The sequence below is a fragment of the Oncorhynchus tshawytscha genome, linkage group LG01 (genome assembly GCF_018296145.1).
Source record: "Oncorhynchus tshawytscha isolate Ot180627B linkage group LG01, Otsh_v2.0, whole genome shotgun sequence".
NCBI classification, from domain to species: domain Eukaryota; kingdom Metazoa; phylum Chordata; class Actinopteri; order Salmoniformes; family Salmonidae; genus Oncorhynchus; species Oncorhynchus tshawytscha.
The window spans coordinates 39,586,411-39,599,751 of NC_056429.1; the positions used below are offsets into that span (position 1 = coordinate 39,586,411).

At 41.4% G+C, this 13,341-nt stretch overlaps 1 protein-coding gene and 1 long non-coding RNA gene across 2 annotated transcripts in view; one reads left to right on the forward strand and one right to left on the reverse strand.

The window, feature by feature from the left end:
- Positions 1-350: 350 nt before the first annotated feature.
- Positions 351-13,341, reverse strand: part of LOC121846415 (cAMP-specific 3',5'-cyclic phosphodiesterase 4B-like) — a 95,077-nt gene continuing 82,086 nt past the window's right edge. The window contains exon 3 of the mRNA XM_042321267.1: positions 351-965. Within this exon, the coding sequence (XP_042177201.1) occupies positions 735-965 (231 nt within the window). The 3' untranslated portion in view covers positions 351-734. The remainder of the gene's footprint in view (positions 966-13,341) is intronic.
- LOC112248392 overlaps positions 13,074-13,341 on the forward strand; it is a 29,032-nt gene continuing 28,764 nt past the window's right edge. The window contains exon 1 of the long non-coding RNA XR_002953226.2: positions 13,074-13,323. This is a non-coding gene — a long non-coding RNA (uncharacterized LOC112248392). The remainder of the gene's footprint in view (positions 13,324-13,341) is intronic.

Below are 13,341 nucleotides of genomic sequence, written 5' to 3' on the forward strand. Positions count from 1 at the left end.
TGTATAATTGTATGAAATGGGTTTATAAAGGCCACATTCTTCCCATAAGATAGACTACAAAAATAATTATCCCTCGTGTGTAACGTCAACAAGTGCCTCTACTCTACTGCTCTACGCCAGAATGCAAAAGCGACGATAATGCACACAATGTTTATTATAAAGTTCCGGTATCTCAAGTTCCGGTCACCCCTCTATCGGGCTCACTTTTTGTTCCGGCACCTCCCATTTACAAATTAAGCACTGCACACACGCACACACACCAACCAACTTCCATTAGCACAGCCTGTGCAGCTATTTGAAGTCTAAAGAGCCTCTCCCAGGGACTACATTGGGAACAAATCTCAGCAGGATCCCATAGAGAATAGTCCATCCAGCCTTCACTTCCGTGGTCTCAATGGGGTTCACACTTCAATAGCTTTCACAGCAGATAGCCCACAGTTATGGTAATTCTCTAAGGGCTGGAGACTGGCAGCAAAAGTACAGTAATCCTCAGAGGCTCCATCCACTTATTATATAAGTAGATACGTAACGTAATTGGGCCAGAAGGAGCCATAATAGGTATATCAGTGGGCAATTCCAGTGTAAGAAATGGTGATGATGGGAGTTATTATATGAAATGGTACAGTCAGTCTTTTTGGGGTTCTAATCGATCTATATTATCAGCAGAGGAGTTTAGTCTGGAATATAATGGAGAAAAGTTGAGTGTGTATGTGCCTGCATATGTGTGTGTGTGCTCACCACTCCGGGTCAACCGGCGTAATGTCGATGCGGGGTGGGATGCAGAAGGGGAGGGAGGTGGGCCGGACCACCCAGTCATTGTCAGGGGTTCGCGACCTCTCGGCCTGTCGCCACGACAACGGGGGCAGCTGCAGGTTCCCGGAGAAACGCCTGCATCCCCGGCGTAGGTCGACACCCAGCGTGCAGGAATACTCACTGAAAACACAGTCTGTGGGCTTTTTATTGTCCTACAGAGAGAGAGAGGGGGGTAGAGGAGTGGAGAGAGAGATATGAGAGAAAGAGGGAGAGAGACGAGGTAGAGAGAAAGATGAAGGAGAGAGAGAAATAAATAAAAAGCTGGATTATAAGAAAAACAAATACTTTTGATAAATACAAGATGAGCATGGAATGACATCATGTTGATGATACTGTCTGTCCTGCACACTCAGAGCATCTTTCAACCTGACTACTTTGGCCACTAAGTGGCACCAAAGTCGTTGTTTTCAATGGCAGCTGATTTCAGCTTAAACAACAGAGAGATGCAGCCTGATGTTATTGGACAGAATTACTCTCTTCTTTTTGAGTTCATGATGGATCAGACCACAGCAGCACCCCCCCTCATCACTTCACTTGCTCCAAGACAACATATTCTCAGTCTGGCATGTACCACTGAGTGTGTCTAATGTAGAGATTCCACTGAGTCCCTTAGTCCCTCCAAGCGAATGGCCTCACAGTTCTCAATTGGCTTGGCAAAATATGGGAAACAACGTTCCATACTCTCAAAACCATTAACACATCTGATAAGATACATAGCTCAAATCAACATTTGTATAGTGTTAGGTACTGAAAATATGAAATATACTTCTTCATGTCACTGAGGGAGAGAGGGGAATGTATAACGTGTACATTCTGTCCGGATATATTACTGTTAGCCATCAGGGATCCTATGGGAGGGAAAAAGACACAGTCTGGTACGAGTCAACATGACAGCCGTGAGTTGGGGAGGAGTGAGCACTTTGGGGCAGAGGTCAGGTCAGATGACGCGAGGAAGAACTTGGTTGGAGCTTTCATAGTGTCCGTCAATTTCTTACTCTGATATTTAGAACCTAACGCTGGCACCAGAAACAAGTTAAGCACAGTTTCTACACATGTTATCACTCATTCTGACATCTTGGGTAGATGAGTCGTAGGCTGAACCAATAATAGGATACAGACCTAGAAAGCCTTAGCTTATTCAGTAGTCCCATTGTGTTACGACCGGTCATAGCTTTAAAGAGGGTAAGTCCCGAGCAGGATAGTTCCTGTGGAGGGTAAGTCTCGTAGATTTAAAGAGGGTAAGTCCCGAGCAGGATAGTTCCTGTGGAGGGTAAGTCTCGTAGATTTATAGAGGGTAAGTCCCGAGCAGGATAGTTCCTGTGGAGGGTAAGTCTCGTAGCTTTAAAGAGGGTAAGTCCCGAGCAGGATAGTTCCTGTGGAGGGTAAATCTCTTAGAGAGAGGGTAAATCCTGAACAGGGTGGTCCTGTGGAGGGTAAATCCCTAGCGTAGTGGTTTATCAGCCATACCTGTATGGAGGGTGAAAGTCTCAGCTGCAGTGGCCATGAGGCAGCATAGTGTGTGTGTGGATGGATAAAGTGTCATGCTTGTGCACTAGGATAAATGGGTGCCTATAAATTCTGAAGGAGAGCCATATTCAGGGTTAAAAGAAAATCAATAAGATATTTGAACGCTGTTGGATTTGGGTCTATTAGCAGTAGCAATAAAGAGAGGTTGGTTTTATACCCTGTTGGGGCGGGGAACCATGACAGATTATGTGGAAATAGGAAAACAAGTGTGAATCATTTTGGTAATGTGTGTTATCAACAACTGTGATATTCGAAGCATAACACTGGAATAAGACATTAGGTCCGTATTCTCCAGTAATACATTTGCAGACGCTATAATATTGGTTCTAAAACAAGGTATTAAGTGCCGTGACCAATTTAATAGGCACAAATACCACAAAACTATTCTCCGGGGAAGTGTGTAGCGCTCCCTTTGGGAAATAGTTCATAAAAGCTGTGTATTAGAGCCGGGAGTGAAGAAGATCTAAACACCCTGGACACCGACGGGAGAGGTTTCAGAATCATAACTATTGAAATGGCGACAGAAGGCCCAGATTCTCCCTATAAAGCGGGGCTAGAGGAAGAGAAGATTAATAAAGCAATGGAGGCGCTGAAAGAGGCGCGCGCACAAGCGTTCTACCAATTCAGCTCGGATATGGGAAAAATTGAGCAAACTGGATCAAATAGGGCAGCATTTCCCTGCTGACGGGAAAATTCCCATCAAATAAAGAACTCCGAGATGCTGTTGTGGTCTGGCACCATGACATCAATGAGAAATGGCAAGCTCAACATACACGCGTTTTGATGTCGGCAGTTTATCAACAGAAGAGTATAACCGACAAAAAAACTAAATGAGTAGATGTACTCAGCTGCAAAAAGACTGGGTATGTGAGCACATTGATAGAATGTGTTGATACGGTTAACACGGCCACAGTGAAAGTCACTAACAGTGGTTTCAATGGCCAAGGTAAGACAAAGAAATGTAGCGGGAGTCAAAGAGTAGGGCGATCCCTGTTTAAGATGTGGGGCCGTTGGTCATTGGAAGAATGAGTGTAGGGTGGGAATGGAGCCTGCTGCATTCGGAGGAAATGCTACCATGCAAGCGATTGCAAGTTTTTCAGAAGAGCAGCAACAAAATCCTCTTGAATGCAGCGGGGCAGGAAAATGTTACATAGCAGTGTATGGCCTTGGTCCGATCGTTAGTGGTTCATAGAGATTACAGTGTTTAGGAGCACACGTCTCAAACAACTTTTTAATACAGTAGATGACAGGGATCAAATATCGCAGGTTCCTTATGATGAGAGAGTGGCTGAATTTGCCACAGGAAAAAGTATTTTGGGTTGAAGAATCTAAGTGAAATGCCAGGGGGATGGATTCTAAATAGGTAAGAAATTAAAAATGATATGGCCATACATTCTTGGCAAACTCAGAAAGCCTTGGGGGGGTTTTAATCTCGTGAGACATTTGATGTCGTGTTATTATGATATAGATTTAGAGAATGGACAAAAGGGAGGAGGGGTCACGAGAAATTAGCATTGGGGTTACCAAACTTAAAATTAACTTTCCATTTTTTCTTCATGAGCATGAAGGGAATTGTGCTGTGGTGGTTATGGAGAATCATGGGGAAAAGAGACCAGTGAATCGTTAGACTCGGTGGCGAGATAATGTTGCCATGTCTTAAGGGTAGTACATGCCAAATAAAGGACACATAAACGATGGGGTGGATTAAAACAAACGGTTAATGATTGGAGTGAGGACAGTGGATTTACCATTATCATGTTTGGTTTATAATTAAATCTTTTGGATTGCAGATTAAGATGTAGCATAGTTCATGCTAACGAAATGTATACTTTCTTTTCCAGAAGAGGAAGGGTTTCATTAACTCCCTTTGGAATGTTTCCCAAGACTGTGGTTTTGGGGAGAGCAGTTAGTGATAGGGTTGCAAAGGGTTGGAAACTTTCCGGGAAATTTCCTGAATTTTTCCCAAAAGTTTCCATTGGATGTTAAGCCCGGGAATTTGGGGATTTTTACTTAAATTCATCAAAAACGTTAGCTTATAACAGTGAACCTTTTTTTGTGGGATACACATAAGGCAATTCTAGGTCTTGTGGCATATTTTGGTTAAACTATCCCCAATTCAATGTAATTGCAACCCTCTGCATGCACAGTGCATTCTTCCATCACATGTACAGCTGATTCTCAAGATCTTGCACACTAATGCCATGCTATTGAGCCCACACTACAACACAAGCCAAGGACTACAAGCTTTCTGGTAAGTTTTGATTACAATACGGAGTGGGGTGAATATATTCTATATGACATACATTATTTTTTTGTTTAACTAGTAAATAGTAGCCTAAAGCAAAGTGTGTTTAAATCATTTCTAACTTATTAAAAATGTCTACTAGTTAGTTTTTGCTACCATGTGGGTTATAGCTTGCTTGACCCTGCTAACTGAGGAGTGTTAATTCACCTGTTTCCATACATGTTTAATTTTAAAACATGTATCTTACAAAGGAGTTGTTAAATCTAACTGCTTAACTATTCATCTGTACATGCAATTGTATTTGTTGCTTTTTTTACCATTTTTTTCCTCATCTTTACAGGAAAATGCCACGGGCCCTATCTGATGTGTGGAGACATTTCACTGCAGCTAATGTAGAAGGAAAAGCAGAGTACATTTGCAAATACTGTACCAAATTATATGTGAAGAATGCAACAAAGATGCAGAATTATCTGGCCAAGTGCATAAAGTTCCCTCAGCGCTCACAACAAGCAACCTCTGACAAAAATCCCGCTACTTATATTCAAGGTGAAAATTATGAATAAGACACCTTATCAATAGCAACAGCTCATGGTCCTCCTGGAATCAGATTTTTTTTTACTCAGTGGAGAAATGTAGTCAGAGAAATACTGATGAATGTCTTGCTTGAGCTGTGTATGCAACTTGTTCACCTCCGATGCTCACAGGCAATGTGTATTGGAAGAGATTTCTGAATGTTCTTCTCCCAGCATACACCCCTCCAACCAGACATGCTTTATCTACTAATTTTCTGGATGCAGAGTTAAACAGAGTTCAAGTGAAGTTCAAGCAAATCATAGAGAAATCAGACTATTGCAATAATCCTTGATGGTTGGTCGAATGTTTGTGGGAAAGGAATAATTAACTACATAAACTCCACCCCTCAACCAGTAGTCTACAAGAGCACAGACACAAGGGACAACAGACACACCGGTCTCTACATTGCAGATGAGCTGAAGGCAGTCATCAATGACCTTGGACCACAGAAGGTATTTGCACTGGTGACAGACAATGCTGTGAAAATGAAGGCTGCTTGGTCTAAAGTTTAGGAGTCCTACCCTCACACCACACCCATTGGCTGTGCTGCTCATGCATTGAATCTACTCCTCAAGCACTGATGTCCTTGGATACAATCTACAAGAGAGCCAAGGAAATGGTTAGGTATGTGAAGGGTCATCAAGTTATAGCAGCAATCTTCCTGAAGAAGAACCAATGAAGGCACGCTAGAAGGATAAGTGCCAGGATCAGGGGGGGGGGGGATTCGGTTGTCAGGTTTATTGACGAGGTTTGCACACTGAGAAATGTATAGTAATTAGACTAAGAATGCATTGAGATACCGATCTGTCACTACCATGCCACTCGCGACAGGACAACAGGGACAAATGGGGGTTGTAATGATGAAGAGTTATTACCGGTAATACCTGGTACCGTTTATAAATGTACATTCTAACCGTGAGGGGCTTAAATTGGAGTGATAGACTCAAAGTAAAGCGCAAAGAACCGTCCTTCTAAATTTGGGTAAGATCATTTATAAAATGTTTTAATTATGATTTGGATAAAGCGAGAGAGAGCGCTACTCTCAAACTGTGAGGGTGGGTGCACTGTTCCAATTTATTGGGTCTAGGGAGAGTTTTTCTCCCATGAAACCTTATCTTGAAGTGTCCTCCGAGAGGGAGGTTATTAGAGAACTCACTAGATGATAGCTTGAGTCAACCATGAAGGTTTTTTTTTTTGTGTTACCATGTCATCAGGATTTGTATGTTAAATCGCATCACTACATATAGATTGCTGGATTACACGGTACACTTAATTGCATTCAAGGCTCATAGTCTGTGACTTGCGTTAACACCCAAGGATGAAAATTAAGGAGACGGGCATGGAGACTAGCATCACATGGGCATAGAACGGAACGGATGGACTGTTCTTCCCCCAGTCTAAGTCGCATCAAGGGTGGTGTGAAATTATTACACGTTTTTTTTCTCTTCCCTGTTCAAGTCAATCTGTTTTTAGGTGTAGTGGAACATAAGGGTGATCATTGTTCCAGAGGAGAGATTGATGTATATTGACTAATTGATTTGAATATGTTTTAGTATGTTCATAACTGTAGAAGTGCATTAGGAGTAGTGACTATTGTGTTATGGGTTAGATGGAATGAAATATGTGTAAATGTATTTGTCGCAGGAGGCGAGGTACACACGAGGCCTGTGTTTGAGACAGAATGTTTACATAAGGGTGTAAGCAGAAGGCAATGTGAATTGGGGGAGATCTGTGGGGCTCATAAATTAAGGTTGGGGTGATAGTCTCTGGGGATTATACCACTCTATGTATATTGTGCACAGTTAGATGACCTCCCTCTCCTATGAGCTAACTGTGCACAATATAGAGACTATTATGAAGTTAAACTGAACGTTACAAATACCCAGATCGTGGTGAGAGTAGCAGAGACAGTGTTAGCATTTCAGACACTATTGTCAAATTTCAAGGAACCCTTAACTCAGAGTTTTGTTAGGTTGGATATTTTTCCAACACCATTAATCTCTTCCCCATTTCTGACAGCCAGCAAACACTTGAATGATTCCATGCAGTAGTTATTCTCACAGCAGTTGCTGTAGGGACAGTAACTGGAGGCTATAGTAACAGCATGGAATTGGACTACGGTGCAAATGGGGGATTTTGAGGTATGCGTCATGGGCAGTGTCAATAGTAGCAGGGGTTACTTTAGGACAGTGGTTCCCAAACTTTTTATTTTCCCGTAACCCTTCAAACATGGTCATCTTACGTTTTCTAAAATGTCTGCGCAAGAGTGAAGGTTTCCGCGAGAGAGTAACGGTTAATGTGATTGGATGTTAATTACTTGACTAGGCTACCTGTATTTGACATTGTGTTGTTATTTCGCTGAACACTAGATGGTTTCATTTTATTTTTGGCAGTGAAATGAGGCTACTCAGGTGAGAGAGAAAAATCTCACCCAAATGTATAGCCCCGTTGGTAAATATAAATGAACTGTTTGAAAATGTGAAGAATATTTATTTGATTTTTTAAAATGTGAATCACATTTTTATTTGGCATACCCCCAACGGCATTGCGCGTATGTACCCCAGTTTGGGAATACCTGCTTTAGTAGCATTGTTGGGATATCATTTTATGAGGACTCATGCCCCATGAAGTGGTAAGACTGATGGGAGTATCTGGTGCTGTTATTCACAGGTCACAAATGAGTGATCTGGCCATAATGGGAGAGTCTATGTTGTCCTGTTGTCAGGAAAGGACCCATGCGTTGCAGTGTGTATATTCCCAGGTGAAATGAGCAGAAGAAAAGCACAGGGTGAATTCTGGAGATTGACTGTACATCAAGATACACCAGGCTCGGGTGTTGCGACAGCGTTGGTCTGGTCCACACACAGTACTCCTTGCAGCACCTGCAGTGGTAAAGATCGTCATGTCTCTCCTCAGTAGGTTCACAATTATCACGTGAAGTGAGATCCAGCTGCATAATGGGTGAGCTTGAAGACGCCATGACAGAGGAAACGGAGCTAAAGAGAGAGAGAAAGACTTTGGGTCTGGGAGCTACTTTAGCCGCCATAGTTGGATTGGGTTAGTTCCTTTATTGGTTAATGCATCATATAAAAGGATAGATGTTGGGGTAATTGCACTGTAGACTGGACAACATTCTGAAGGCATTGATGTGAAACGTGCATACAGTGCTGAGTTACCTCGAAGAGGATGTAGCGTTGATTAGGGCTACGCACTTGCCTATCAGGTGACGTACCTATCAGGTGACGTGCCTGTCAGGTGGCAATGGAAGAAGAAGGAGACGAGGAACAAAGTGAAAATGACATGGCTTGGGAATACCTCTTATAACCTGTGGCCTGATGGGGAAAACAGGTTAAAGCACGAGGAGGATTTCTAGGGCCTTCATTTTTGTGGAATCCAGTAGAAAAATAGGGCATAGAGTCAGGCGAAGAGAGAGTGGGAATTGTCATGGTATCAAACTTTGGGTTTTCTTTGCATATATAATTGTGCATAGCTTACCACATTGTTAATACTGTTATGTTTTGTGTTTCTCGTTGCTTTTCAAGTCTTGTGCTATCACTCTCTTAGAAACCCGAAGGAGAAAGCTGAAAGGAAGAAGTCGACAGCTCCAGTGGACACGTTATCATCAGTGTTCTAGGAGAAATGGACATAAGAGTGTGTGTGGTGCGACTATAGAACAGAGGCCACAAGTCTCTGAGTTTGTAAACCTCACTGTGAATGTTAATCCTGTTTTATTTTTTGTTCATATTTTGTTATCATTGTTTGTTAATTGATAATTAATTTCTAAGTTTATGTAAGTTGAACAGCAGGAAGCTAATGTTCAAGAGGAGGGACTGTTGGGTTCTGAAAATATGAAATATACTTATTCATGTCACTGAGGGAGAGAGGGGAATGTATAACATTTACATTCTGTCCGAATATATTATTGTTAGCCATCGGGGATCCTGTGGGAGGGAAAAAGACAGTGGTCCGAGTCAACATGACAGGAGTGATTTGGGGAGGAGTGAGCACTTTGGGGCAAAGGTCAGGTCAGATGACGCGAGGAAGAACAGATATCACTAAGGTTCTGTCTAGCAACAGAGATGCATTGGCTGTTCAAATGTGTAGGAGGAGACTCAGCATAGGAGAAAGGGTTAAATATCAGTGCTTGTGTGAATATGTATTTTGTCTGTTCAGCTGTTAGATCTTTTGGGCGAATAAACTTGGTTGGAGCTTCCATAGTGACCGTCAATTTCTTACTGTAAAATTTAGAACCTAATAATAGATACAATGCCCTGATAGACATTAAAGGATCAATGACAATGTAAACGGTTACTAAACATTTGTTTGGTATTGATTTTTTGTGTATACTAGGTCTTCTTAAGTGATATATGTAAATCAACAGAGAGAAAAAAGATTCACAAACTTTAGAGTTTGTGAGACGCATAAAGTTCAGACTATTTTAGTAAATATCTTCTTGGAAAAGATGGTGGTGGAACAATATTTTCAGCACCTGCAGACTTCTCTCTCCTGTCCAAACTGTCCCGTTGTGTTTCACCACCTCTGAACCCGCTTACCCAAATAGATTTGCCCCTGATAATTGATCTAGGATTGTCCCCAATCCCAATTTTAACTCCATCAAACCTGGTTGAGTATTTGCCATTGTCCTTGGTCTTTTTTTGCCCAGTAGTCACTTCAAGTTTGGAAGCCTTTGAAGTGCAAGTGATATTAAAGACCAATGGTATAAAGTACTTAAGTAAAAATACTTTAAAGTACTACTTAAGTAGTTTTGGGGGGATATTTGTACTTTACTATTTATATTTTTGACAACTTTTACTTTTACTCCACTGCATTCCTAAAATAAATATGTAGTTTTTACTTCCATACATTTTCCCTGATACTCAAAAGTTACATTTCAAATTACATTTTGAATGCTCAGACAGGACAACAATAGGGTCCAATTCACGCACATATCAATATAACGCGTTGTCATCCCTACTGAACTTGCGGACTAACTAAACAAAAATACTGCATTTTTAAATGATTCCTGAACGTGCCCCTGGCTGTTGATACATTTTTTTAATAATAAAAATGTGCCATCTGGTTTGCTTAATATAAAGAATTGAATGTATAGCATTTACTTTTACTTTTTACATTAAAATGGAGCTCTTTGCCCATGCTAGGGTTGAATCTGAGTTTCCCGCCCAAACCCACATCCATTTCCCAGAATAAATAACTGCGAGAAACCGGTAAATAATAACAAATTAAAGACAAATTAATTAAATGGAACAATTAAATGACATGCAATGTCTAAATCTGTCTTCTATATGTCTTCTCGATGCTATCTGATCAATCATCAACGACAGACAGTATGCATTGTGAATTGGGGTGCAGTTCACAATGCATGTATTATCTCATCATGGTAACTTCTTTCTTTTGACGGGTAGGCCTACACTTGCAGATGACTCTAATGAGGACCTCCACAGGAAAGGAAGACCCAGAGTTACCTCTGCTGCAGAGGATCAGTTCATTAGAATTAACTGCACCTCAGATTGCTGCCCAAATAAATGCTTCACAGAGTACAAGTAACGGACACATCATTCCATCATCAACTGTTCAGAAGAGACTGCGCGAATCAGGCCTTCATAGTCTAATTGCTGCAAAGAAGCCATTACTAAAGGACACCAATGATAAGAAGAGACTTGCTTGGGCCAAGAAACACGAGCAATGGATATTAGACGGGTGGAAATCTGTCCTTTGGTCTGATTAGTGCAAATTTGAGATTATTGGTTCCAACCGCCATGTCTTTGTGAGATGCAGAGTAGGTGAACGGATGATCTCTGCATGTGTGGTTCCCACCGTGAAGCATGGAGGAAGAGGTGTGATGGTGTGGGGTTGCTTTGCTGGTGACACTGTCTGTGATTTATTTAGAATTCAAGGCACACTTAACCAGCATGGCTACCAAACCATTCTGCAGCGATGCGCCATCCCATCTGATTTGCGCTTAATGGGACTATTATTTGTTTTTCAACAGGACAATGACCCAAAACAAACCTCCAGGCTGTGTAAGGGCTATTTGATCAAGGAGAGTGATGGAGTGCTGCATCAGATGACCTGGCCTCCATAATCACCCGACCTCAACCCAATTGAGATGGTTTGGGATGAGTTGAACCGCAGTGAAGGAAAAGCAGCCAATAAGTGCTCAGCATACATGGGAAATCCTTCAAGACTGTTGGAAAAGCATTCCTCGTGAAGCTTGTTGAGAGAAGACCAAGAGTGTGCAAAGCTGTCATCAAGGCAAAGGGTGGCTGCTTGGAAGAATCAAAAATCCCAACAAATATTTTGATTTGTTTAACACTTATTTGGTTCTTACATGATTCCATATGTGTTATTTCATAGTTTTGATGTCTTCACTATTATTATACAATGTAGAAAATAGTCCAAATAAAGAAAAACCCTTGAATGAGTAGGTGTATCCAAACTTTGACTGGTACTGTATATGATATGCTGTCATATGAAAATATGACCTTGCAGCCAACCTGCTTGCACGAATCCCATGCAATTTCAAACTCCGCCTCCCCTCCCTCAATTAATTTAATTATTTCATTTATTACAATTACTCTAAAAAATATAACAATAGGAGTATTGGTACTGTAAACATGTTATGGTAACATGCTCAACTGTACATTTACACCATTATACTGGCAGCAGAGTTGCCAACAAATTACTGTATTTATATAATACAGATGTGCTAATGTAATGAATACAGTAGGTTCATTTACAGTATAATTCTTCTTACTGTAAAACATTTTACAGCAACCCTGCTGTAAAGACACATTACAGTATTTAGTTGGCAACTCTGCTGCCAATATAATACTGTAAATGTACAGGAAAAAAAGTTTTACAGTGCAGCCCTAGCTCTAGGAAACAGAGCGGACCAGCATCTCTGACCTTGCTACAGGCTTGCAAATAAATTAGATTATTCCCCTGTCTGTGGAAACTGGAAAGGAATTAGAGAGAGAGAGAGAGAGAGAGAGAGAGAGAGAGAGAGAGAGAGAGAGAGAGAGAGAGAGAGAGAGAGAGAACAGATTTTCTCTAGTTTTATCTCAGTAGATGTGAGGCTTATGCAGTGGCAGCAGGTAGGAGGGAGGGAAAGAAGCCACAGTACTGTATGTGGGCAGCTGTGCTAGTTCACCCACTCTGCCCATCACTCTGTCTACAGCAACCACAGGAAGCTGCTGAGGGGAGAACGGCTCATAATAATGGCCGGAACATAGAAAATGGAATGGCATCAAACACATACAAACCATGTGTTTGATGTATTTGATACCATTCCACCTATTCCACTCCAGTGAAAAACAAACACATCCCAGCTAGCACATTTGGTTTCCTGGATGTTGTGGGAATGGGAAAGTACGTTTTTGGTTTCCCATTGGTTCTGGGAACGAAGCCATAAGTTTCCTGACTGGTAAACTGAAAGGTTTTTAAAACTTCTGAGAACCAAAGTGCATATTACGCCTGTTCTGGGAACGTTCATTTTTAGGTTGCAGGGAGATTCTGAGAACAGTTTACTATGGTTCCCTGAAAGGTTTCTTGGGAGGTTTTATTAACCTTCCGAGAACAGAAATGAACTTGCTTAAGCATTAATCATTCCTTATTTATTGTGGAAGGACATCTGTGAGATTCAAACCTATGATGTTCTGTTCTCTATCCATGGAATTAATCCACCAGGATGGAGCTAGCGTGCCATGTATTTTTAACTCATACAAAGCAGTTAATTTTTGTCTATTTACAGATCCCAATCAAAAGGAAACAAGCACTCATTAAGATCAGCTGCACACACCTGCACACACTTAACAAGATAGAGGATGAGAGAGGCTGCATTCCAAACTCTTAAAAGACGCACTCTCTCCCCTTTGCTGTCAAAGTAAGTGGACACTTCAAATGACGTATCATGATGTCTGACGAGTTGACACTTGCAGGGCAAGGGAAGAATGAATACATTTGAAATGGACCGCTCATGGCTGGAAATTTGTCACGCGTTCATCCCACGATTGTGTTTTCACTCACCATGGAATTGTTGTGTGTGAGCCTTATATGCGCTACAGTCAATTATGATTACATTTCATATCTTGGCTAGAAGACAACGCATCCGCAGACATCGAATGTTAGCCATCCTACTATATCAGGTAAATCAAAAATTACAA